At 38.5% G+C, this 26,394-nt stretch overlaps 2 protein-coding genes across 2 annotated transcripts in view; both read right to left on the reverse strand.

Annotated features, from left to right (window-relative positions):
- LOC134669492 (uncharacterized) overlaps positions 1 to 26,394 on the reverse strand; it is a 245,804-nt gene that overhangs the window by 187,806 nt on the left and 31,604 nt on the right. The gene's annotated exons all lie outside the window — the stretch shown is intronic.
- Positions 2,542 to 25,964, reverse strand: LOC134668260 (chromatin target of PRMT1 protein-like). Its single transcript, XM_063525775.1, has 5 exons — positions 25,567 to 25,964; positions 24,808 to 24,968; positions 17,164 to 17,268; positions 16,903 to 17,066; positions 2,542 to 4,108 (listed from the first exon to the last, which is right to left on the reverse strand). The coding sequence occupies exons 1-5, from the start codon at positions 25,765 to 25,767 to the stop codon at positions 3,966 to 3,968; spliced, it is 774 nt and encodes a 257-aa protein (XP_063381845.1). The 5' UTR covers positions 25,768 to 25,964; the 3' UTR covers positions 2,542 to 3,965.

Below are 26,394 nucleotides of genomic sequence, written 5' to 3' on the forward strand. Positions count from 1 at the left end.
AGCAACCACAAATTGCCAAGTAAATTCACGCCGCAGTCCTAAGTCCAAGGTAAGTTTGATTGTACCATACGTTTTTATGCTGCTCTCATTCGCTGCACTGAGTTCCCAGTTAGTGGGTTTTCTGTGCTTAAGCCAGCGTTGAGGGTAGCAGCATAAGTCAGATCCACTGTCTATTAAAAACTTTTTATTAGTGCCCCTATCCCTAATAAATAAGCGGCGGCTATAACTTTTTAACACAGTTGCAAGGAGGGACGCATTTGCTGGCTGGGAGGAAAACTCCAACCGCAATCAGTAAGCGCGGCGACTGATTGCTCTATGTTAAAAAGTTATAGCCGCCGCTTATTTATTAGGGATAGGGGCACTAATAAAAAGTTTTTAATAGACAGTGGATCTGACTTATGCTGCTACCCTCAACGCTGGCTTAAGCACAGAAAACCCACTAACTGGGAACTCAGTGCAGCGAATGAGAGCAGCATAAAAACGTATGGTACAATCAAACTTACCTTGGACTTAGGACTGCGGCGTGAATTTACTTGGCAATTTGTGGTTGCTGATGTCAGCACCGCAATCATAGGATCTGATTTTCTGGCGCACTATCACCTTTTACCAGACTGTCACAAAAATAAATTAGTCGATGGTACTACAGGTTTAAATGCTGCAGCCTCAGTTGCTATTACATATCACTCAAGTGTTAAAGCCATACAGCATTTCCGCTACATACTCGAGGTTCAGCACGCAACTATCTACACGGACCACAAGCCGCTGCTGTACGCTTTCGTACAGCGTCGAGAGAAGCTTCCACCATCACAGCTGAACCAACTGTCCTTCATAGGACAATTTACTACGGACATTCGTTACATCAAAGGTGAAGACAACGTGGTCGCGGACACAATGTCACGCATTGAAGCTATTTCACTAGACGTTGATTACGCGGCACTCGCTAAATCACAAGAGTCCGATCAAGATCTCGCGATTTTGTGCCAAGGAAATTCCAGCCTTAACCTAACAAGGATTACACTTCCTGGCACAGAAACTTCCATTCAGTGTGACGTATCAACTGGAAAGCCCCGTCCCTACTTAACCCCTTCGTTTCGCCGAGCAGCATTCGAACAGTTGCATAGCCTCAGTCACCCGGGAGTCCGCGCCACCATTAAATTGCTGACGAGCCGATACGTTTGGCCATCAATTAAAAACGATGTACGAAGATGGGCCCAGTCGTGCCTCGAGTGCCAACGAGCTAAAGTGACACGTCACATTTCAGCACCCATCGGCCACATTCCTCAGCCATCAGGACGTTTTCAGCACATTCACATAGATATTGTGGGTCCCCTGCCAGTGTGTAACGAATTTCGTTACTGTCTGACGGCCATAGATAGAGTCTCAAGATGGCCGGAAGTGTGGCCCATGCATACTATCACGGCGGAGGAAGTAGCTGATACATTCATACGAGAGTGGGTGTCTCGTTTCGGCGTGCCGTCAATAATTACAACAGACCAAGGAACTCAATTTGAGTCCGACCTGTTCCGCCGCCTCACACAAACCTTTTCCTCGAAGCGCATCAGGACAACCGCATACCACCCTTGCGCCAATGGTATGATAGAGCGAGTCCATCGGCAGCTGAAGGCCGCTCTCATGTGCCACGCCGATTCTTGGGTAAAAGCTCTACCCCTCGTTCTACTAGGCATGCGGACAGCATTAAAAGAAGACCTTAATGCTACTGCCGCGGAAATGGTCTACGGCGAAAGCTTGCGTTTACCAGGAGAAATGCTAAACCCTGTCCCAGCGAGAATGGAAGACCCAGCCGACTTTGTCACCCAACTTCGACGAAAAATGGCAGCTTTACAGCCTATTCCAGCCTCACGTCATTCGAAACCAGCTATCTTCATCTCCAAAGCTTTGTCATCAGCGACTCACGTTTTTCTGCGCGACGACACTGTTCGCCGCCCATTACAACCTCCTTACACGGGGCCATACGAAATTGTATCTCGTTCATCCGACGGCAAAACTTTGACACTCCGCATCAAGAGTAGGGAGGTTGCGGTAAGCGTCGACCGAGTAAAGCCAGCCTTCATTGAGGCCAGTGCTACAGAACCGGAAGCCAGAGCACATATTCAGAATAAACCCACTCCTAAGCCTATTGTCAAGCCAGCCGGAGTCCAATCGCCTAAACTTTCTTGCACGGATGAACCCGTCAAAGCTCCCGCGGATGCCACTACCCAAATGCCACCTATCACGCGATCTGGCAGAAAGGTGACTTTTAGCAAACGCGATGATTTTTGTTATTTTTAATCGCCTGATGGGTTATTTCTCTCCGTGGGGGGGTGGTGTGGCGACCACCTACATTCGTGGGAAGCCACCCTTATAATATAACCAAGGCAACACTAGCTGTCATGTTGACAGACAGAGAAAAAGCCGGGAAACTATACGTATATATTATAAGAGAATTAATATGTAACTAATAAACGTTATACCTATTCAACACAATACGGTCGTTATTTAATGTTCCTGACATCACCTCACTGCACTCCCACAAAGGTATTAGTAGTTTTGATATCGAAATGTATAAACAGCAACACTCTTAACTGACCATCGGTGGAGCTTATGCCTTTTGTACATATAATAAGGCTTACGAACTGTCAGTTAACAGTGTGGGCGATGGTACGTTCAAATAGGCTTCCTGTCTTAAAATTGATCAACCTCTCACATTTTTCGTTCTTCTAGATTATAGTTTGCTTTCAAATATTTTCACTTAAGAAAAACATTTCCAGAAAAAAAATACTTCGTTTTTAGTTTGACAAAACCACAATTAATTACATAATATAAATTTCTGTTATCTTTATAACAAAAACAAAATAGTCTAAATATGTACTATACTTAAACACTATGTCAATTTTCAATGAGTCCTTAGATATATTTTTTATTTCAGTCACTTTTTCCACGTTATATAGATTACAATAACTTATTCACATCACATAACTTTGCATAAGCGCTGGTGGCCTAGCGGTAAGAGCGTGCGACTTTCAATCCGGAGGTCGCGGGTTCGAACCCTGGCTCGTACGAATGAGTTTTTCGGAACTTATGTGCGAAATATCATTCGATATTTACCAGTCGCTTTTCGGTGAATGAAAACATCGTCAGGAAACCGGACTAATCCCATTAAGGTCTAGTTTACCCTCTGGGTTGGAAGGTCAGATGGCAGAAGCTTTCGTAAAAACTAGTGCCTTCGCCAATTCTTGGGATTAGTTGTCAATCGGACCCCAGGCTCCCATGAGCCATGGCATAATACCGGGACAACGCGAGGACGATGACATCACAGTCATAACTTTGCAAACATAGGTAGATAGGACCTGGCCAAGTCTGGCAATACATGAAGAGCTAAAGCCTATATGGTCTCAGATTCAAATCTTGGATATAATCATGGATATTTCTTCCTGTCTATGGTTGTCTAAGTACAGCGGCAAAAGTTGCTAAGCGGGCGAGGTGTTTAAAATAACCTTGACACGCTCTTATTCTCTTAACAATAAAGTCGCGTCAAGATCATTTTGAACACCTTAGCAAAGAAGAAATAATAGTAATAACGTTCAGAAAGGACACTTCCTACAAACCCGAAGTTTGACAGCAGTTCAAGGTCGAATCATGCTATCCCTTTCTAATATACGGCCCTTTCGGCTATTTAGGGTTGTCAAAATTCAAGTGCCTATCTTACCTGTGGTCGTGCACGCAAAAGGAAGTCAAGTGGTGCCAAACCTAATAATTGCTCGGAACAATGCTGAGCCGAACGGAGCCGAGTTCGACCGAAATCAGGAGTCTCCCCACTGACCTTAGCTTAGCAACTGCTGCTGACTGTACCCACAACACAAGCATTATAGATCTTAATGTTGGGCTTACAATCACATATAGTATAAAGTCTTGTTATTATACCACTAGTAAATAAGTAATTGTAATCTATGGTTTTCACTATCACTTCACTCTAGTTCCATGGCGTTTTTCATGTAGACCTCGAGTTCTTTGTCGAGCGCGGACTTGGTGCAAGCCATGTACTGGTCTAGTTGCAGGTCTAGCTCCTCTTTCGTAGGGACGGGCTTGGGCGTTTGCCGGGATATGCCACCTGTCGGAAAACAATTTATCCGTACAATTACCTACTAGTAATAGTGTTATTTTTTGTATTAGTAGTGTTTGCGATATATTTTATATATACCTTTATTGATTCTGTTGTGGTTTAAATTGTATACAGTAGTCATACTAATTATGGAGCTTTTTTGCCGTAACGCTGCATTTTGAGGTGGAAGCAAGCCACTTTGCACGATAATAGTGGAGACCAAATAAAACTATTTTTTTCGAAGCACCCGTAATTTCGTCCCTTAGGAGCCGAGAAAAAGCGAGATCTGTTAAAAACAGAAAAAAAAAATCTACAAGTTTCACGGATCGTCCGATTAAGATAAATTTGGTGTCAATCGAAAGACTATATCTTTTCTTGATGTAAAAAAAATAAAAAAATAAATATATTAAAGAAATATAGTGTTAGTGTAAAATTATTAAAAAAATACCTTTTACGTTTTAATTTTCAAATAGTGTCTTCCACATTGAAAAATGTCTGCAAATAAGTACTTAATAATAAAGTCAAACATATTTCTTATCAGAAACTGAAAACCGCATCAAAATCGGTTAAGTAGTTTATACGATTCATGATCCAGAAATTGGCCTAGTTTTATTGACATGACGATTTATAATTAGTGACTAATTTTAAGTACTGTATTAAGTTCTAACTATGTTGTGCTTTTCTTATTAATATAAAACACACCTTTATCTATGTATTATATAAACATTTATACATCTTCAAATTCATTAAGGCGCGGTGTGTAGTAAAATGCGCTTTTTTGTAAAGATATTTACAGACTTTTACAAGGACTTCATGCTTTATTTTCTAGTATGTATAACTTTAGTCCTTGAACTACGTTATTGCTTGTCAGAAACACAACGGCTCATTATTTTCTCGATAGAATCTTAAGTTGAAAACATGCTTAAAGCTGTCTTTTGATCCATATTTTAGAAGTAATACGACGAAAATGGATATGAAACTTACCTCATTCGATAGCTTTTAAGTAAATCTTCGTTATTGCTGGTCCTTTTATCGATACGTTAATCTTTTCATTCATAATTTTATGAATTCAACTTTTGCCTACTAAATTACACCCTACGCGGCAATACCTTGCGCCCATTCCCCGCGCCAGTACGCCCGTGGCCACTGCCAGCGTCGGACCTATGCTAGTTTAGTGGACGTTTCATAAAATGGGTAATCACTGTATAAATATGCAAATAATGTTATACACACAATGTTTTTCAACATACTTACGAAGAAAAGCAAAATAATTCTTAATTACTGTGACATTTCAGACATTCGCCCATCATATTGTCATTTTATAACAAGTTGGGAAGCAAAGGCACACACCCATCTAACCAATCCGGAATTCAGTCACGATTGATAAATTGTGTAAACATATTTTATTAAAGGCTATTAAATTAATCAAATTTAATCATTTTTAAACATATGTGTACGGATTTCAAATACATATGTGTGAGTGTTTAGTGTATGGTTACCACCATCATTTCACCGCTTTTAGTTTCCGAGTTACCTACATGCGTTTTAAGGGAAGTGGTGGAAAAATGCCTAAAATGGTTTTCTGTTTAATATTGGGTAAGGTAGATTGCATGTAGCGGAGATGAGAATGTTGAGATGGATGTGTGGCGTGACGAGAATGGATAGGATTAGGAATGAATATATAAGAGGAAGCCTGAAAGTTGCACCCATAACAGAAAAAGTAAGGGCAAATCGCCTAGCGTGGTACGGGCATGTGATGCGGAGGGATGAAAGTCATGTGACGAGAAAGGTATTACGAATGAATGTGGAGGGAAGTACGAGGAAAGGAAAACCGAGGAAAAGGTGGATGGACTGTGTGAGAGATGATATGAAACGAATGCAAGTGAATGATGAAATGACGGGCGACAGAGAGGTGTGGAAGAGAAAGACATGCTGCGCCGACCTAAAGTGAATGGGACAAGGGCAAGAGAATGATGAATGATGATTGGGTAAGGTAGAAGTACTAGTGCTCGACGCTGCACTAGTATTCGACATGGGTATAGTGTGTAGCTTTCAAATAGAACTCGACGGCTAATCCTTTTGTTAAGTAAAACCGCTAATGCCACGTGCTACAACCTTCTTCTTTCCCCTGCCCTTATCCCACCACCTGCATAAAAAATACGTACTTCAGTTACTGAATGCCGGCGAGTCGAACGCTACAGAACCAGTCTAAAATGTGTCATCGAGATGCGTAACAAAGGCGCGTTATCGGAGAGCGCACCTACACTGGTTTTTTAGCGTTGGCTTAGCCCGCGCTCAGGCCCCCTAGCCAAGGTTACAATCGCTATCGCTTCGACAACGAAAAGCATTATGTATCTCTATCACTCTTCTTCATTAGTGTGACAGTGACAGTTGCGTTTCGATCGCTACGGAGCGTTAGCGATTGGCATCTTGGCTACGCGGCCAGGTGCCAAATAAAATAATTAAGACCCTTTTTTGCAGGTAAGTAGCACGTGCGGTTTTACTTAACAATAGACAATAGGATTAGCCGTTGAGCTCTATTTGAAAGCTACACACTATACTTTATGTCAAAGTAATATAGGTTAAATTTGAACGGCGACGATCTTTCTGTATTCAAATTTAATTCTTGTCACTTTGACATAAAGTGCCCGTGTCGAATACTAGTGCAGCGTTGAGCACTGGTACTTCTACCTTATTTCCGCCAAGTCCGTACCGTGCTTTATGGAAATTTATTCCAAAAAATGCTGTTTTTAAAGCAAGCATACGACCCGCATTCACCATAGCCTATGGACGCCTGCAGCTACGGGGATGTGACACATCATGCAAATGTTGATTGATTTTATATAAAATAAAAGTCCTAATATATAAAATAAGCTTTCATAAACTTAATAGTTACTGATTTTTAAAAAGCGCTATTCAATTAAAAGACATGTCAAGATCGCTTACCTTCTTTCAAGTACTTTCTAATGCTAAAAAAACGAACTACAGTATTCTTCCTTATTTTCAATACCTACTTGCCCGAAATTGACTTCTAGAATTAGACCAAGTCTACGACGATTTTGATTGCACACGCAGTGCAAGTGTTAATCATAATTTCATAAAGGTTTGTCGTTCAAAATAACACTTGCACTGCGTGTGCAATCAAAATCATTGCAGAATTTTCTTGGTCTAACTCTATTATATTTTTAAGGTAGGTAAGTAAGTACTAATTTCTGCCTCATAATAATTGGGTATAATTTGATTAGTTTCTTAGTTTGTCGGGGTATACTCTCATATTGTATACATATAATTTCATTAAGTACTCATTAAAATACGAATTTGCTAATAAACCTTATTCGATATTAATTGCCGGAAAAAATCCCGGAACTGACAAATCAGAATATTCAGAATACCGATGGCGCCAGAATAAGGACGTAGACGTGCTGCGCGGGAATGGTGCGGCGGGGCGCGCGGGGCGCCCGCCCGCCTGTTCTACCACTCGTCTAGCTGCTTCACCCCCTCGGAAACGTAAAACTCCAGTATAAGAGCGCCTTAAAGAAATTTTATTATGAGGCATTGTGTTTAAAAGCAGGGTTAGTACTTTAATCCCTACCGAATATTGGGCAAATCAAAGTTTTAAAGTTAGTAGGTACATTAAAGTACGTATAATAACATATAATTTTATACAAATATAGCTTTTTCAATATGAAGTATATTTATCCAGCGAAATGCTATACATGGAAGTATTCTGTCCGCTCAATTATGACCCAACGCAAACTACCCCGCGATAGGCGGTACTTACAAACTGCTCGATTGACAATCTCAGTACGACCGAGTTGACAGTCAGTGACAAATGGCTAAATTGATTTATAAAAACAACGTTTTTTTGTAATTAAAAATATATTCATGTGTCGTGAAGTGGTGCAGAAGTTATTTTAGTACATACCAAGGACAGTGGAATCACTTTTCACTTGTAGTAAACAGATAACTTCAGTAGAATTTGGAAAAAACATGACGATTTGTTTTGAATACTACCGTGCTAAGCTAAAACGTAACAACTGCATACGACTTTCATAACAACATACGACTTTTTAAATTGCGAGGATAATAGGGATGGTGTTATGCTAAATGAAGTAGACTATTTTATTAACTTGGGTTTGGTTTAGGTATTTTCTATATACTTAATTATAAATGTAGTAATAAATTCCTTCTTACAGATTTGTATTTTCCTTTTTTATTTCATGAGATGGAGCTATAAAAAAACTACCTAGTTATTTCAAATTAATAATCAAATTTGTTATTGTCATTTTACATTACTTTCCATTCAGATTCCCACAAGATGCTATTCGCAGAGAACTATGGAAAAAAGCTGTCCAATTAGAGAGACATGAAATTGAGTGGATGCCTGGCAAGATATCTAGAATATGTTCTATTCATGAGATATAACCCGTGAGATAATCATACCCGGTCTCCTATATGTAGATAAATTCCTATTCCTATCATGCTTTCACTGAATTAATTTAACAAATACACACATTATCTGAAAATGTTGATCATTTGAATCCACCCTCTACTGTCACATATATGTAGGTTCTCTCTCAAGCCATTTCCGTTAGTAGAAAAGAGCGGCAAACATATTAACTCACATTATAGACGGGTCTAACGCGAATAATATTCAATTACCTTGATTTACCGACGTAAATCAGTTTCGTTCCGTATAATGTGAGTTAATATGTGTTCAAAACGCGAAAGTTTAGAATATTATAAGAGCGGCAAATTTAGAAAATGTAAGCGCGCGAACGGCTGTGGTCCTATACAAAATTTTAATTTTGCACCTTTTTCTACTGACAAACTTGCTTGACCGGCTATATACATATAAAATATTCTGAACTGAAAGTGGGGATTTATTGTGACTCCGCCTGTTCAAATATTTTTGACGCGATTCGTGTACCCATGTAAATTTTGCAGACTGTATAGCCAGTCCGACTTCTAAGATCAAGTTCGCCACCATACATTTACTATGGCGTACTTGATCTTAGAAAAACGGACAGACGTGACTTCGCACTGCCATGCAGATTGATAATAAAATATACAAAATACTTATTATAGCGGAATACATTTATACAACAATGATATATTTACTTATGTTGAGTTAGTCTGTCATGTCATAACAACATTTTAACTAGTTATCTTTTAATCTGCATTAAATTTTTACTTTATTATTTTATTATTTAAACTAAAGATAAATTTTATTTAAACTAAAGAAATATATTAAATTAAATAGACTCATAAAAAAAACCAGAACTTGTCAAAAATAAATAAATTGTTTTTTAAAAAATTGAGATTTTGTAAAATTAATGTTAATTTAGTGGATAAGTTAGATTTGTATTCTGCCCAGTTAGAAAATAGTCAATTGCAATATGAAACCGACACACAGACTTTGAAATTAAAAATTCAGAGTTTGGAGGACTCCATACAATCCTTAGAAACAATAAATGAGAGTTCTAAAAAGGTGATTAATGAATATTCTTTGGCCATGGATGATTTAATATCCCAGATTAAGCATAATTCAGAGCGGTTTGAGTCACTGACCAATGCCCAGTCATGTGCTTGTAAGCAAGTGACTGAACATTTGTCGACCAGTTTACTCGACCTAAGCCTGTGTGACGGTTTACCACAACAGCATGTAAATGATAATAGCTCCTTCCACACTACACAACAAAGCACACCTAAACCTAATGTTATTATGTATTCTGATGAAATTGGAAGCAATATGAGCTCATTTTTAAACTTTTACCTAAAGGGACTTAGTACAATCAGCAATTGCCTGCCTCACAGTAGCTTTGAAAATATCATAAAACAAATTTTAAATGACAGTAATATTAATTCTAAGACAACACTGCTTATTCTTATGGGGAATAGGGGTAATGTGAACAAAAATAATTTAGTTAAATACTTTGAACAGTTAAACTCACTTGCAGTGCATGAAATTATTTTTTTCACGTTCCCCTATTGTGAGCAAATGTCAGAGGCAGAAAACAACACTAGACATAAGTTAAATATATCTCTATATAATCTTTGTACATATAGTAGTAAGTTTAGCATAATTGACATTAACAAATTTGTTAGTAAATACCATATGCCTATGGTGTTTTTGAGTAAAGGCAAGTGTTGCCTTTCAAATTATTACAAAAGACAAATAGCTTTATCGCTATCCTATTTACTTGACATTTCTGCCAAGAATTTGGCAGATAATTCTGCTCCTATTGAGCAGCCTAGCATGAACTTGGAATTAGTTCCAGTCATAACCAATGATTTAATTGATTTAAACTAGCTGTTAAGACAAAGGATTCTGTCTCTGGCAATTTAGAATTAAATAAATATAATGAAAAATACTGCAAAAATGGAAAGTATATCCACCTGGTGCATCAAAATATTCAATGTATTAGAGGAAAAGATTTACAGATTGAACTTTTTTTGAATGATTTCAATATTGATATTTTATGCGTTACTGAACACTGGTTAAATAATAATGAATTAATGCCTCAATTTAATAATCACCAGGTGGGAAGTTCGTTCACCAGACTTAGTTCCATACATGGTGGGTCATTGATTATTTTAAATAGTCAGTTAAAATCTAAGGAACGTAAGGACATTGTATCCATGTCTGTTGAACGGACTATAGAACTAAGTGCAGTAGAATTGGAGCAATTTATTGTTGTCTGTGTGTATAGGCCGCCATTAAGTAATTTTGAAATATTTGAAAGAACAATGGAATCTGTCCTACTTAAACTATCACCTTCTAGTAAGAAATTACTTATATGCGGCGACTTTAATATAAATATTTTGGAACATTCAACAATGTCTTGTAGATTGTTGAATCTTTTCAAATCGTTTAATCTCAACCACATGTTTATGGAGCCTACTAGAGTGACTGCTACTAGTGCCACCTGTATAGATAATATTTTCAGTGATATTTTTCCTATTACTAAAAAAGTTATCAGCAATTTAGAATCAGACCACTTAGGCCAATTAATGGTATTTGAGGCCTTAAGGAAAAATACATTGAGAAAACAAATTACTTTTGTACCAGTAACCTCGGACCGCGTGGAAAGAATGAAGCAAAGTCTAGTTCAGGCGCTACCCTTTTTGTCTTCCGATATGAGTCCTAATAGTATGTATAATTCATTCTTTCACACTTTTATGGAACATTATAACGCGATATTTACTTCAAAATCGGTCGTAGTTAGTGGTGCATCTGTTTTTAGTGAGTGGGCTACTGCGGACTTACATCAACGGAGACGTGAACTGTATGCTTTGTATGAGGAACGGCGGTTTAATACGAGTGATGAATTTAAAGAACATGTCAAGGAATATTCGAAGAAGTTTAAAATAGATTGTCATATAGCTAAGCGGAATTATCTAAGTCAGAAAATTAAAAATAGTCCGGACATTATTAAAGCAACTTGGAAAGTTATTAATGTGGAGACTGGTCGCTCGAAACACACAATGAAAGAACTGAAACTAAATATTGATAACAAAATTATAGATTCCAATTTAGAAGTAGCTACTGAATTTGAAAAATTTTTCACCGAGGTACCAGTATCCACAACTAAGGATTTAAATTCATCACCCTCATCTGCTGTTACATTATTAAAAGATAACGCTCCAGAGTGTTGTAGAGACCTTCATTTTGAACATGTTTGTACCTCAGATGTAATAAAGGCGTTTAAATCAATTAATGTCAAAAAAACGAATGACCTCTGGGGAGTCTCTGTCCATGCTGTCAAATCCTTAGTAGAAATTGTAGCGCCTGACTTGGTAGTTATATTTAACAACAGTGTCGATTGCGGCGAGTTTCCTGATTTAATGAAACATAGTAAAATAACTCCTTTGTTTAAATCTGGTAGCAGCTCTGACCCCACTAACTTTAGACCGATATCTGTGCTACCAACATTCAGCAAGATTTTTGAAAAATTAGTTCTTTCACAATTAGTACGACATTTTAACGGCAATAATTTAATGCATAATAAGCAGTTTGGTTTCACACGGGGTCGCTCAACAACCGATGCTGGTGTTGAGCTAATTAAGCATATTTTCGATGCCTGGGAGGAGTCACGAGATGCTTTAGGTGTCTTCTGTGATTTGTCTAAGGCGTTCGACTGCGTTTGTCATGAAACATTGATCAGGAAACTACACTATTATGGAGTTAGAGGATCGGCACTGAATTTACTTAAGTCCTACTTAAATGGTAGAATACAAAGGGTCGATGTGAGTGGACAGCGATCACCGGGGTCATTGGTCTCTATGGGTGTACCACAGGGGTCAATATTGGGGCCTTTCCTGTTCCTTATCTACATAAATGACTTGCCATTCCTTGTAAAGACCCACCATGACATAGTATTGTTTGCAGACGACACCTCACTTATTTTCAAAGTCAAACGACAGCAACAAGCGTACAATATATAATATAATAAATATAATATAAATATTACAGACATTCTAACAACAACAACACAACAATGACAAATTGACAATGACAATGATGACAATGATGTTGACAATTATGTAAACGATGCTATTTCAAAGGTAGTAAATTGGTTCAATGTTAATAATTTATTGTTAAATGAGAAAAAGACTAAATGTATTCAGTTTGTCACTAGTAGTAACGTAAGGCATGTGCAAACAAGTGTCATTGTGAAGGATGAGGAATTGGAATTAGTTGATAGTACAGTTTTTCTTGGTATAACTTTAGATTCTAAACTTCAGTGGGGTCCCCATATTGCTACTCTTTCGAGTAGACTGAGTTCTGCAGCTTTTGCAGTGAGCAAAATCCGTCAGTTAACTGATGTGAAAACAGCTCGATTAGTATATTTTAGTTACTTCCATAGCATTATGGCATATGGTATTTTACTGTGGGGCGGTGCTTCAGAGATAAATACCATTTTTGTTCTGCAGAAGCGGGCTATTCGAGCAATATATAAATTGAACCATAGAGACTCACTTAGAGATAAATTCAAGGAAATTGACATAATGACAGTGCACTGTCAATATATTTATGAGAATATTCTGTATGTACTTAAAAATATTGTTAATTTTAGGAAAAATTGTGACATTCATAATATTAATACTAGAAATAAACATAAGCTCGCAGTGCCCTTCACACGGCTCCATAAAATTAAAAAATCATTCATGGGTAATTGTGTAAGATTTTATAATAAACTTCCAAACCATATTACTGAATTATCAATTAATAAATTTAAAAATTATGTAAAGCGTAAACTTATTTCTAAAGCTTATTATACCACACAAGACTACATGAGTGATAAAACAACGTGGGATTAATTGTGACTCGAAATAGATAATTCAATATATGTACTTCTTTGTTAAGTTTTATTGACATTTGTTATTGACATTTAGATTTTATTCTAGAAACATTCTAGACTAGTATTTTTTATACAAATTTTTTTTATGTTTGACGATCTTTTTGTGAAATTCTTAGTATTAAATTTGATCTGTATAATAATCCAATATTACTATGGAATAATATTAACTTCAATAAATTGCTCTGATAATTAGCTTAAGATAATATATTATTATGTAAAACGTTCATAAGTGCTTGTTACTAGGCCTACATGAATAAAGTATTTTTGACTTTGACTTTGACTTTGAATTATTATACGTGAATTATTTGACTGGTTCTTCACTGTATGGCATAAACCTATCCCTGTCCAAGTCATATTCTAATCAAATATGAACCACGAACTCTCAGCGGCCAGTACGTACAGCAAGAAGGTTATTAGCGGATTAATGTCGCTGATTGGTAGTTATTGACATTATATGCATTTCATCCACACTTACCTATGTACCATTAGTATAATAAAGATGACTATTATTTCGTTTACCAGCTTTGATTACAGGCTCTGTAAACGCGTCGTCTTATTTGAATGTAGGCGTAATTGTGTGTGTGCTAATTTGGCCCGAGAATTTGAACGGTAATGTTCCTAAAGGCGGTATCCTTAGTTATATATGATCGCAGTATTTATCTGTAAAAAGATCTACATTTTATTCTCTTTTTTATTTCATCCTCTAGTTTAACCAGTTTAGCCAGTGTGAATGAAGCTGAAGATGAATAATCTTTTTCTTGTAAATATATAATATCATCATATCAGCCTTTAATCGCCCACTGCTGAGCATAGGCCTCTCTTCGAGTACGCCACTTATCCCGGTCCTGAGCCAATCTCATCCAGAAGTGACCCGCAATCTTCGGAATGTCGTCCACCCAACGAGCCAACGGACGCCAGGCACTTCTTTCGTCTGTAAGCGGCCACAATTCGTCGGCGGCATCGGATTTCGACCTGCCTCACTCGGTCTTGAAATTTGATGCCGAGCATGGCGCGCTCCTTGGCTCTCTGTGCCACTCGGATTTTATACACAGCCTCTTTAGTGAGCGTTCATATCTCGACACTGTAGGTCATGGTAGGTAGGACACATTGGTTAAAGAGGCGAGTTTTCAGGCATTGTGGAATGTTAACGGGTTTGAGGATGTCCGCTTGTTTATTGAATGCCGCCCAACCCAGCTGGATTTTCCTGGAGATCTCCTTCTGCTGATGTGTTTTGTCAAATGATAGAATATATCCAAGATACACGTATTTCTCGACCACCTCCTGTCTTTCGTTCCTAACCGTAATGGTTGGAATCGATTTACTAGAGATGTTCGTCATAACTTTAGTCTTGGACGTAGTCAGCTTAAGATCTATTCAAAGAAGCATGGCTTTCAACCACGCCTTGAAGATCTTCCAGGGACTCGGCAAACAAAAAAGGCGGCAGGTGTGACAAGAAGACCCTTGGATATTAATACTGATGATAGTTCTGTCCCATGCAAGCGTTTTTATGACGTCGTCTAGCACTGCCGTCAAAAACTTGGTTGAACTGATATCCCCTTTCGATAGATATTAGGTTACTAAGTTTGTAAAGCCAAACTTGTATTGTTGCCGAGGTATATATGTATAGCTCCTAGAGCAGATCCACGTAGCGATTGTCGATTGAGCAGCGATGGAGAGAGTCAAACACCGCCCAATGCTCGACACCGTCGAAGGATTTTTCGTAATCTACGAAGGCCATGCACAGGGTCCGGTTGTACTCGTGACTTTTCTCCATTAACTGCTTTACCGCATGTATGTGGTCGACTGTAGAGAATCCGCTCCGGACATCAGCCTGCTCGGGAGGTTGGCATTCATCGAGGATACAAGTTAGGCGGTTGCATAAAACTTTTACAAACAGTTTGTACGTATGGGAAAGGAGGCTTGTGGGGCGAAAATTCGGCTTCGATATATCTCCTTTTTTATGTAAGATGGTGACTATGGCCGTTTTCCACATATAAATACATATATATTATATACATATCCCTAATGTAGATAAATTAAGTACCTTCTAATTTACGTATAATTTACTACGACTTACTCGCCTTTTGGACTATGTAAGACGAAAAATCCCATATAAATAAAAGTAAGCCAACTTCTGAAACTTGTATCTCAAAAACTGCTGAACCGATTTTGATGTGGTTTTCGTTATTTAGTAAGAAATATATTTGACTTTAACCAAAAATACTTATTTTCAGACATTCTTCAAAGTCGAAGACATTATTTGCAAGAATAAAGCGCAAAAGAGAAAAAAATGTTTTTTAATAATTTCACACTAATATTGTTTGAAAACATTTTGTATTTATTTTTTTTATGTTAAAAAAAGTGATTTTCTTTCAAATGATATAATTTTTTCAATATTTGTTGTTCCCTGAAACTTGTGGAATTTTTTTCTTTTTCCTAATAGACCTCGCTAAATCTCGGCTCCTAAGGGGTGAATTTTTGGGTGCTTCGGAAAAAATCGCTTACTTTGGTGTCTACTATCACCATGCAAAGCGGCTTGCTTCCACCTTAAAGTGCAGCTTTGTTTTCATAATACGTATGACTACAGTAAAATATTTCTAGAATTTATAAATAACAAAAACTAATTTTTATAAAGATTAAAAGTATAAAACATAAAAGCGAACTTATCTTCGCAGATTGTAGGGGAAGTCAAGCAGCGAATTTATGATTTCGTTATTTTAACAGCTTCAGATTTCTCTAATTTTATTATTTGTTTATACAAAAGGAAACAGTTAGGTCAGTTATTCCGTGAGAATGGCATGTGAAACTGTACCGAAACTTTATGAACACGCAAAAACAAATATGTACATATATACTTATATAGGTTATGTTGAAGGTGGAGTAATGGATTAGACTTGCGAAGAAACCAAATGATTTCAGTCGCAAAATGCTAAAACAGAAGCGAAGGCCTACTATCGAGTTAAAAAGCTTAGGAGACTTTAGACATGTGTTGTTCACGAGTGAGTGATTTAAACGAATTATATCTTTTGGTTGAACTTGCTCACTCACTGATGACTTAACTCGCTCAGTCGCTCATCAATCTCAGTGTTCTTTGCGCACTCTTTCCCATTCAAGATTCGAATGAGCCGGCCGAGCGTGTCGAGCGAGGAGCGAGTAAGATGAGGCGAATAGGTTTGGAAGCGGTTCGGATGAATTCGGAGGGTGTCGGGAAAACATGGAGGGATCGTATCGCGTCGCGCATCTTGGTCGCACTTACGGCTGTGTTTATCTGATCGAGTGACATTTCCCTCTACTTGCTCTCGAACAATATGGTCTACAGATCCACTGAGCGAAGCGAGTGATATATATCACCGCGGGCGAAAGATATGAATCAATCTTTTCAACTCAATGAAGCTTTTTGCGCATCTCTAGGAGGCTTCAAGCCTAAAGGATAAATACCTCGTCCGCGTCCCCGCGCCGCTCCCCTCGTGAAGCCCCCTCCCCCTCCCCCCGCGGCGCCCCGCCGCCCGCCCGCCGCCCCTCGCCCGGCCCCGCGCGCCACCCCGCGGCCGCGCAGCGGTCTGCTTCCGATGCGATTTATGCGACCGAAGTTCATACCGCCCCTGTTAAACATAAGAGTTCATTTAAAAACTGTTCTAATTATTCTCATCCTCCTTCACTAACATTTCGGTGTAAAAGTAATCGATAAGAGTGGGTCACCTGAGCCGCCCGCGCAGCACCCGGGCGCCGGCGCGGCGCCGCAGCCCGCGCAGGCCGCGGCCGCGCCACGCGCCGCCGGACAAGTTGCCGAAAGACGCCGAGCGACTGCAAGTAAACAATTTATAATTACACCAAATAACTATAACACAAATAAAATGACTACCCACGTAAAACTCTGTAATCAAATACAAAAACAAACACGTTCGACTATCATAAAAAAGTCACAAATTCGAAAAGTTGAAAATTACAAACAACTTTATTCAACTACCACGAATTCTTTACATTACAAGGGAGCAAAGTTGTTGTTTAAACGCTCGTACTAATATTGATACCCGAGCAAGCAAAAGATTCCAAAATTGAACCATGAGCGTAGCGAGTGGTTCGAAGAATGGAATCTTGAGCGTTGCGAGGGTTTCAAAGCACGAGCGTTAAACAAAATTTGCCCCCGAGTGAAACACAAAATTTTTCACCACACCAACCCGAAGCAAATATTAAATGTAAAATATCAAACAAAATCAAACCAAATCAAATCCAAATGAATGTTATTAAATCTTTATCATCCAAAATCATCATTTAAAAGTCAATTCTACCAGCAAACATAAGGAAACAACTCAAATTTTGCATTTGATTACTTTGCCTTACATGTGAATAAAATGAAACTTTGCTATCCGTTTATGAAGTGCAAAGTAAGGCTTTCCGAGCTGGTGTGGTGAAAAAAATATTATTATATTCGTTTATTTGTATCTTGCCTATAGTAAATACCGTTGTGTAGTATGTTTATTTACTTAGGTGTAAACTATTCATTACTTTACGAAACTATCTGAATGACAGTAATGATAATGATGACACACTAAAACATGTGACATTGTAGATTGTATACAGAGATACAATAATAGACCACAAACAAGCAACAGATTTCCATAATAACTATATAACTTGTAAAGTGGTTAAGGACGTGTGTAATGAACCCTTGTGTATGTCAACTGCAACTTTGTTGGTAAGTCGAGAAACAACAGCAAATATCACAAACTGCCTTACCCTATTTGATTTTTTTTTAAGAGCGCTCTTACAAGAAAAGTCGAAATAATGCAAAATTGATGATACTAGTCGACGAAATTCAGGACTTTGTGCTCAATATTAGAAACAATGAGTACTTGTTCCAGTAAAAGCGTCTTCTTATCTTTTTAAATATCGTTGTAAATATTAGAAAAAGGACTTATTAAATTACTAATGAATTTTTTTCTGATGGTCGTTTCCGAAAAACCCCGTGAAGCACTGAACGGCAAGCTCTTATTTAGAAATGTTGAGAAGTTTACTCTGCTAAACCTGGCTATTTTGTATTACTAATACCCTGTACTTTCGGCATATCAAACGATATTTTTTCTACATACCTTTGAGAAAGAGAAAATCAAAGTAAAACGAACTCAATTTTCTCTCCGAAACAAGTGTCAATTTCTACGAAAATCTACTTAATATCGAAGTCATTTTCATACTCAAGCAATCTGCAACGTTTGCTTATACTGTTGGTATACATTAGTGTTTATGAAATTCTACTATAATTTTTTGGCAATTTTTTGAAAACTACTCTATATTACTGATGACGCGCGCTCGCCAGCTCAGTGCCGCGGCAGAGCTTGTACAGGCAGGACGTGTGTCGGCCGGCTCCGCACATTTTCAACGGCGACGACGAGGTTTTTTATCATTGTGTGCGGCGGGCGCCGTGTAAAACGCTATACTGTGTGCGTGTAAACCGCAACGAGAGACTTTGATCCTTGCACTGTTTTTATAGTATTATAATTTATAATGGTACAGTTTAATAAACTACCGGACAAGATTAAAAATATTTGAAACGACCTGACATTCTATATGTGTTTATTTGACTCAAGATAGTACTCAGGGTCTGATGATGGAGCCGGAAGGTGGTCACCGGTACCAATCAACCATGCAACTAAACCACTTCGTGTTTGGGCACGTTTGATTCGGCTCAACAAGATCTTTGACTTAAGATAGTACTCAGGGTCTGATGATGGAGCCGGAAGGTGGTCACCAGTACCAGTCAACCATGCAACTAAATCACTTCGTGTTTGGGCTCGTTTGATTCGTCTCAACAAGATCTTTGACACAAGATAGTACTCAGGGTCTGATGATGGAGCCGGAAGGTGGTCACCGGTACCAATCAACCATGCAACTAAACCACTTCGTGTTTAGGCTCGTTTTATTCGTCTTAACAAGATCTTTGACACAACATAGTTCTCAGGGTCTCATGATGGAGCCGGAAGGTGGTCACCGGTACTAATCAACCATGCAACTAAACCATTTCGTGTTTGGGCTCGTTTGATTCGGCTCAACAAGATCTTTGACTTAAGATAGTACTCAGGGTCTGATGATGGAGCCGGAAGGTGGTCACCAGTACCAATCAACCATGCAACTAAACCACTTCGTGTTTAGGCTCGTTTTATTCGTCTCAACAAGATCTTTGACACAAGATAGTACTCAGGGTCTGATGATGGAGCCGGAAGGTGGTCTCCGGTACCAATCAACCATGCAACTAAACCACTTCGTGTTTGGGCTCGTTTGATTCGTCTCAACAAGATCTTTGACACAAGATAGTACTCAGGGTCTGATGATGGAGCCGGAAGGTGGTCACCGGTACCAATCAACCATGCAACTAAACCACTTCGTGTTTAGGCTCGTTTTATTCGTCTCAACAAGATCTTTGACACAAGATAGTACTCAGGGTCTGATGATGGAGCCGGAAGGTGGTCACCGGTACCAATCAACCATGCAACTAAACCACTTCGTGTTTAGGCTCGTTTTATTCGTCTCAACAAGATCTTTGACACAAGATAGTACTCAGGGTCTGATGATGGAGCCGGAAGGTGGTCACCGGTACCAATCAACCATGCAACTAAACCACTTCGTGTTTAGGCTCGTTTTATTCGTCTCAACAAGATCTTTGACACAAGATAGTACTCAGGGTCTGATGATGGAGCCGGAAGGTGGTCACCGGTACCAATCAACCATGCAACTAAACCACTTCGTGTTTGGGCTCGTTTGATTCGTCTCAACAAGATCTTTGACACAAGATAGTACTCAGGGTCTGATGATGGAGCCGGAAGGTGGTCACCGGTACCAATCAACCATGCAACTAAACCACTTCGTGTCTGGGCTCGTTTCATTCGTCTCAACAAGATCTTTGACACAAGATAGTACTCAGGGTCTGATGATGGAGCCGGAAGGTGGTCACCGGTACCAATCAACCATGCAACTAAACCTCTTCGTGTTTAGGCTCGTTTTATTCGTCTCAACAAGATAGTACTTAAAAGTACTCAGGGTCTGATGATGGAGCCGGAAGGTGGTCACCGGTACCAATCAACCGTGCAACGAAACCCCTTCGTGTTTAGGCTCGTTTTATTCGTCTCAACAAGATCTTTGACACAAGATAGTACTCAGGGTCTGATGATGGAGCCGGAAGGTGGTCACCGGTACCAATCAACCATGCAACTAAACCACTTCGTGTTTGGGCTCGTTTGATTAGTCTCAACAAGATCTTTGACACTGAAGATACACAAAGTTTGATTATGGAGCTGAAAGGTGGCCACGGGTACCAGTCTATCATGTAACAGTATCATGAGGACAGAAGACGATTGAGGATTGACCGATCAATTCGAATTAACGATTAGTAATCGTCAATCTTCAATCAGTAGATTTAGAATTAGTTTCGTCAATCGTCAATTCGAATTGATCGGTCAATTCTCAATCGTCAATCGTCAATTCGAATTGATTTTTTGCCAACACTGCTATCATGTAACTGAACCACTTCATGTTTGGGCTCGTTTGATTCATCTCAACAAGACCTTGGACACAAGTTAGTACTTAGGGTCTGATGATGGAGCTGGACTGTGGCCACGGGTCCCAGTCTACCATGTAACTGAACCACTTCGTGTTTGGGCTCGTTTGATTCGTCGCAACAAGATCTTTGACACAAGATACTACTCAGGGTCTGATGATGGAGCTCGAAGGTGGTGACGGGTAGGTACCAGTCTATCACATAACTGAACCACTTCGTGTTTGGGCTTCGTGTTTGGTTTATCACCTAGTGTCAAAGATCTTGTTGAGACGAATCAAACGAGCCTAAACACGAAGTCGTTTATTTGCATGGTTGATTGGTACCGGTGACCACCTTCCAGCTCCATCATCAGACTCTGAGTATCACCTAGTGTCAAAGATCTTGTTGAGACTAATCAAACGAGCCTAAACATGAAGTGGTTTAGTTGCATGGTTGATTGGTACCGGTGACCACCTTCCGGCTCCATCATCAGACTCTGAGTATCACCTAGTGTCAAAGATCTTGTTGAGACTAGTCAAACGAGCCTAAACATGAAGTGGTTTAGTTGCATGGTTGATTGGTACCGGTGACCACCTTCCAGCCCCATCATCAGACTCTGAGTATCACCTAGTGTCAAAGATCTTGTTGAGACTAGTCAAACGTGCCTAAACATGAAGTGGTTTAGTTGCATGGTTGATTGGTACCGGTAGCCAACTTCCAGCTCCATCATCAGACTCTGAGTACTGTCTTGTGTCAAAGATCTTGTTGAGACGAATCAAACGAGCCCAAACACGAAGTGGTTTAGTTTCATGATAGACTGGTACCCGTGGCCACCTTCCAGCTCCATCATCAGACCTTGTGTATCTTCAGTTTCTTGTAACTTGTTTCTTGTAAATAAGCGAGTACCTATAATTTCTTTCGAGTTATATACGTTCATAAGTACGAGTATGGGGCTATTCATAAATTACGTCGTTTCAAATGAGAGGAGGGGGGGGGGAGGGGGTCTGGACATCGGATGATGGTAGCATGACGTAGGAGGAAACAGAGTCATCCGAAGCATGATTGTTGGATGATTTGAGGGATGGGGGGTCAAAAATAGATGACGTAATTTATGAACAGCCCCTATGTACATTTGCACTGCATTTAGTATTTTCGTACTTACCAAATAACAGTTTTAGGACTTTATAAGTTAAGTCCAGTTAGTGTTGTTATGGTTTATTTCAATATGCTTCGCGAAGGATCAAGAATGTTTAATCCATCATTGTAGTGCGAGTGTGGTAGAAGGGATCGGAATACTGAGCTCGCACGGCCTGCCGCAGCGCGTAAAATACCTAAACTCGCTCAACCCCGAAATGTAATAGCACTCTTAAAGGGTCTAGCCGTGTTTGTATGGGGCATCGGCCCCAGAAGCCAAATTGATTGCCGTTTTGCCAATTTATTAGGCCAGATGTAAGATGCTATTTCACCAAAAAAATAACCCTAAAATGCTGCAAGTTTTTGAGAAAATTAAAAAAAAAGAAATTTGGTTTTCATTTTTTTTTATCTAAACTACCGAACCGATTTTTTTGTAACTTATACACATTATGTAAGTAATCTAGGTGAATTATTTAAAAAAAATGGAGTTTCAAATATCCTTATAACTAGTAATATTTTCACTTTTAATTTTTCAAAATTTTTTTTTATATTTCCGAAATAGGGACACCCACCAATTTTGGGTATTATATGCATAAATTAATGTTCTATAACATATATTTTTTTCAAAAATAGTCATTTGGCTCAACAGGGTAAAAATACCGTATGTATGTATGTAATGTATGAACAGACACAACCGGGAGAACTCCCGGTCCCATATCGACCACCGCGACGCTCTGTACGAATTTGAATTTCGAACGTAACAAATTGCTAAAATGGACTATAATATAGTCTATAATAGCCGCATACAGCCAATAATAATAATATTATTATTATTGACTGTATGCGGCTTGGTTGTCGTCGCGTCACGAAATTAAAAAACCGGCCAAGTGCGATTAGGACTCGCGTTTCTAGGGTTCCGTACATAAGTCCGACTCACGCTTGACTGCACATTTCTAATAGGTTTTCCTGTCATCTATAGGTAAAGAACTATTTTGAGTATTTTTTTTTAATTTTAGACCCAGTAGTTTCGGAATTAAAGGGGGGGAATGGTCATTTTTTGGCTATTTTCTTAAATAACTTCGAACCTATGTATTTTAAAATTATATAAAAATATGTCCATCTTTCGGTCACGAATTTACATATGTGTACCAAATTTCGACTTAATTGGTCCAGTAGTTTCCGAGAAAATAGGCTGTGACAGACGGACAGACAGACAGACGCACGAGTGATCCTATAAGAGCTTATGTTTTCCTCTAAGGACAGCGGGCTTTTTTCTATATAATCAATCGCATATTCTCGAAGCCGTTTGCAGATATTGCTAAGAACGTATAGTAGGACCGTAAAAAGTCTGCAGCGATGTTGATACGCAGTGCAAGTGTCATTTTAAACGTCAAACTTCTATGAAATTATGGCGTATACTTAACACTTACACTGCGGGGGCTATCAAATCCGCTGCAGACTTTGTTTGGTGCGACTTTAGTAATGTAACGATCTTGGAGATTTTGAAAATATTTTGTCTATAATCTCCTTTTTTTCCATTGCAAGATCAATATCAACGCAGCTCATATTAAAACGGAACTTTTTAGTGAGCCGCGTTTCCCGCCTTTTTATTTTTTAATTTCGTGACGCGACGACAAGCAAGCCGCATACAGCCAATAATAATATAGTCCATTTTAACAATTTGTTACGTTCGAAATTCAAATTCGTACAGAGCGGCGCGGTGGTCGATATGGGACCGGGAGTTCTCCCGGTTGTGTCTGTTCATACATTACATACATACATACGGTATTTTTACCCTGTTGAGCCAAATGAATATTTTTGAAAAAAATATATGTTATAGAACATTAATTTATACATAATAAAATAAAATAAAATAAAAAAGCCCTTTATTCATTGTAAAAAGTTTACATAAAAAAAATTTAAAATAAACTAAGACTTAAATAATATGTGTTTTACTAATGAATCCCTAGTGGGTAAAGGCCTCCTCCAATGCTGCCCATTTGTCCCTGTCTTGTGCTGTCGCCATCCAGTCTGTGCCGGCTGTTCTTTTTAGGTCTTCATCCCAACGCATTTGTGGTCTGCCCCGGCCTCTTTTGCCAAGTGGACCTCTCCATTTGGTGACTATTAATGTCCATCTCTTATCTGTAAGTCTTGCTGTATGGCCTGCCTGAATTTATACATATAATACCCAAAATTGGTGGGTGTCCCTATTTCGGAAATATAAAATAAAAAATTTTGAAAAATTAAAAGTGAAAATATTACTAGTTATAAGGATATTTGAAACTCCATTTTTTTTTTAATAATTCACCTAGATTACTTACATAACGTGTATAAGTTACAAAAAAATCGGTTCGGTAGTTTAGATAAAAAAAAAATGAAAACCAAATTTCTTTTTTTTTTATTTTTCTCAAAAACCTGCAGCATTTTAGGGTTATTTTTTTGGTGAAATAGCATCTTACATCTGGCCTAATAAATTGGCAAAACGGCAATCAATTTGGCTTCTGGGGCCGATGCCCCATACAAACACGGCTAGACCCTTTGCTAAAAAAATAAAGATATATGTCAAGATACAATTATTTAAACATCAAGTGTTTTTTTTATTATTATTTTATATTTTTTAAAAGAAAGAAGCCAGCCTCAAATTACGCGCCCCCACACCCATACATCAATTTGCCACTCACTTGAGGTTCCCATTGGACTGTCTCCAAGAAATCCTACTCTTAACTCCTCTCTGGCTCAGGTCACCGAAGCTGTTGGAGCGCCGGAGCCCTGCCAAGCTGCTCTCACTGCCAAAACGCCGCAAGCCCCCAGCACCGATACCAAGCCTCTGGCGGAGGGCTTGCTGTAAATAGAAACATCTAAATTTCAGCTTTTTTTTAATCAAATTCATTTAACACATAAATATAAGTTGATAATCAATTTTTTCAGTGATTAATTGATGGTTGGTTAACATTGCAATATTTTTTACCATTGTTTACAATCCAATACACATTTTAAAGATACCTTATTGCATTTTAAAGAAAGCTTATTGCATTTTAAAGATACCTTATTGCATTTTAAAGAGAACAATGTTTATACACCCCAATCCAAGCCTTTAATCTTAACTGAACATCAACTATTATAGTAATATTTTCAGAGTGAACATTTATGAGAAATAGTACTCTAAGAATGCTAAATATTACACCCTACAATGTTATTATACTATTAATATCAGTATTGAATTCATACTTAGCCTGTCAGTACAGCATATACATGATTGCGTTATTAATAAGATTACACATACAACAAAAAGCGGTTGCTGTATCAAAACATTACTCAACTATAAAGTTTCACTTCGCTTGGCGCGCTCACAATGGCCATGCCGCAGCTCTTATCAATGTTCGTATTTAATAACAACAAAACCGACCCCGACAACAAACATAATTATGGATGATTCTTACCCGTTTAGCCTGTAGCTCCAAACGGCGGGCGATCTGTTCAATCAAGTTCCTGTTCATGTTATCACTATAGAAGCCGCCGGTGGAAGGCCTCCGTCGCGGCGTGCGAGGCCGGGCCGGCGCCGGTGCTGCCGCGAACAGGGTGAACCGTTCGTTTAGGCTCATACACGTGGCCTGGAGGCCGTGAACTTGGTCTATCACCATTTTCCCAACCCGCAAAACCTCGAGGATACAGAATTGTGAAATAGAAACACGAGAAACGCCACACGAAGGGCTAAAGTTCGACTTCGAAGTAATTAAAACTGAAATTCAACACTCTGGGAATAATATCAAGTTCAAATAAATTGTTATAAACGTATATTTGATATTTGGAACTTAAGCGAAAATATTTTCTGCAGACGCTCGCGGCATGAAAAATAAAGTGAATGAATTGAATGAATGGAATGAATGAATGAGTGAAATGAATGTAGTTGTGTCAATCAAGAACGGAATGGTTTTGCGTTTCATAATTGCATAATTTGCATATGAATTGCATGTGTGAATGTTGTTAACTTCATTCATGTCGTATTTTCTAATGTTTGTGTCATAATTTTAATGAAAATATAATGCGTACTATTTTTTGTAGGTAATTGGGGGTCATTATTTTTAACAATATCATGAAATATATTATTAAAGTTTACATGAAACAAAACAAAACGCAAACGTGTTACTTTTGCCACAGAATAAATAATAGTACTACCGTACAGAAAGGAAGCTTCCTACAAAACCGAAGTTTGACAGCGGTTCAGGATCGAATCATGCTGGCCCTTTCTAATATATAACACTATCCCT

This window comes from Cydia fagiglandana, chromosome 1, assembly GCF_963556715.1.
Source record: "Cydia fagiglandana chromosome 1, ilCydFagi1.1, whole genome shotgun sequence".
NCBI lineage: Eukaryota > Metazoa > Arthropoda > Insecta > Lepidoptera > Tortricidae > Cydia > Cydia fagiglandana.

Bases quoted from the DNA above. Each gene is read 5' to 3' on its own strand.
- LOC134668260 (XM_063525775.1), bottom strand. From the start codon at position 25,767: ATGGTGATAGACCAAGTTCACGGCCTCCAGGCCACGTGTATGAGCCTA. The intron at 24,969-25,566 runs GTAAGAATCATC...TTCTATTTACAG, and splicing joins TGGAGCTACAGGCTAAACGG to CAAGCCCTCCGCCAGAGGCT. The intron at 4,109-16,902 runs GTATTTATCCTT...GTTTTCCGACAG, and splicing joins GGCGCGGGGACGCGGACGAG to GTGGCATATCCCGGCAAACG.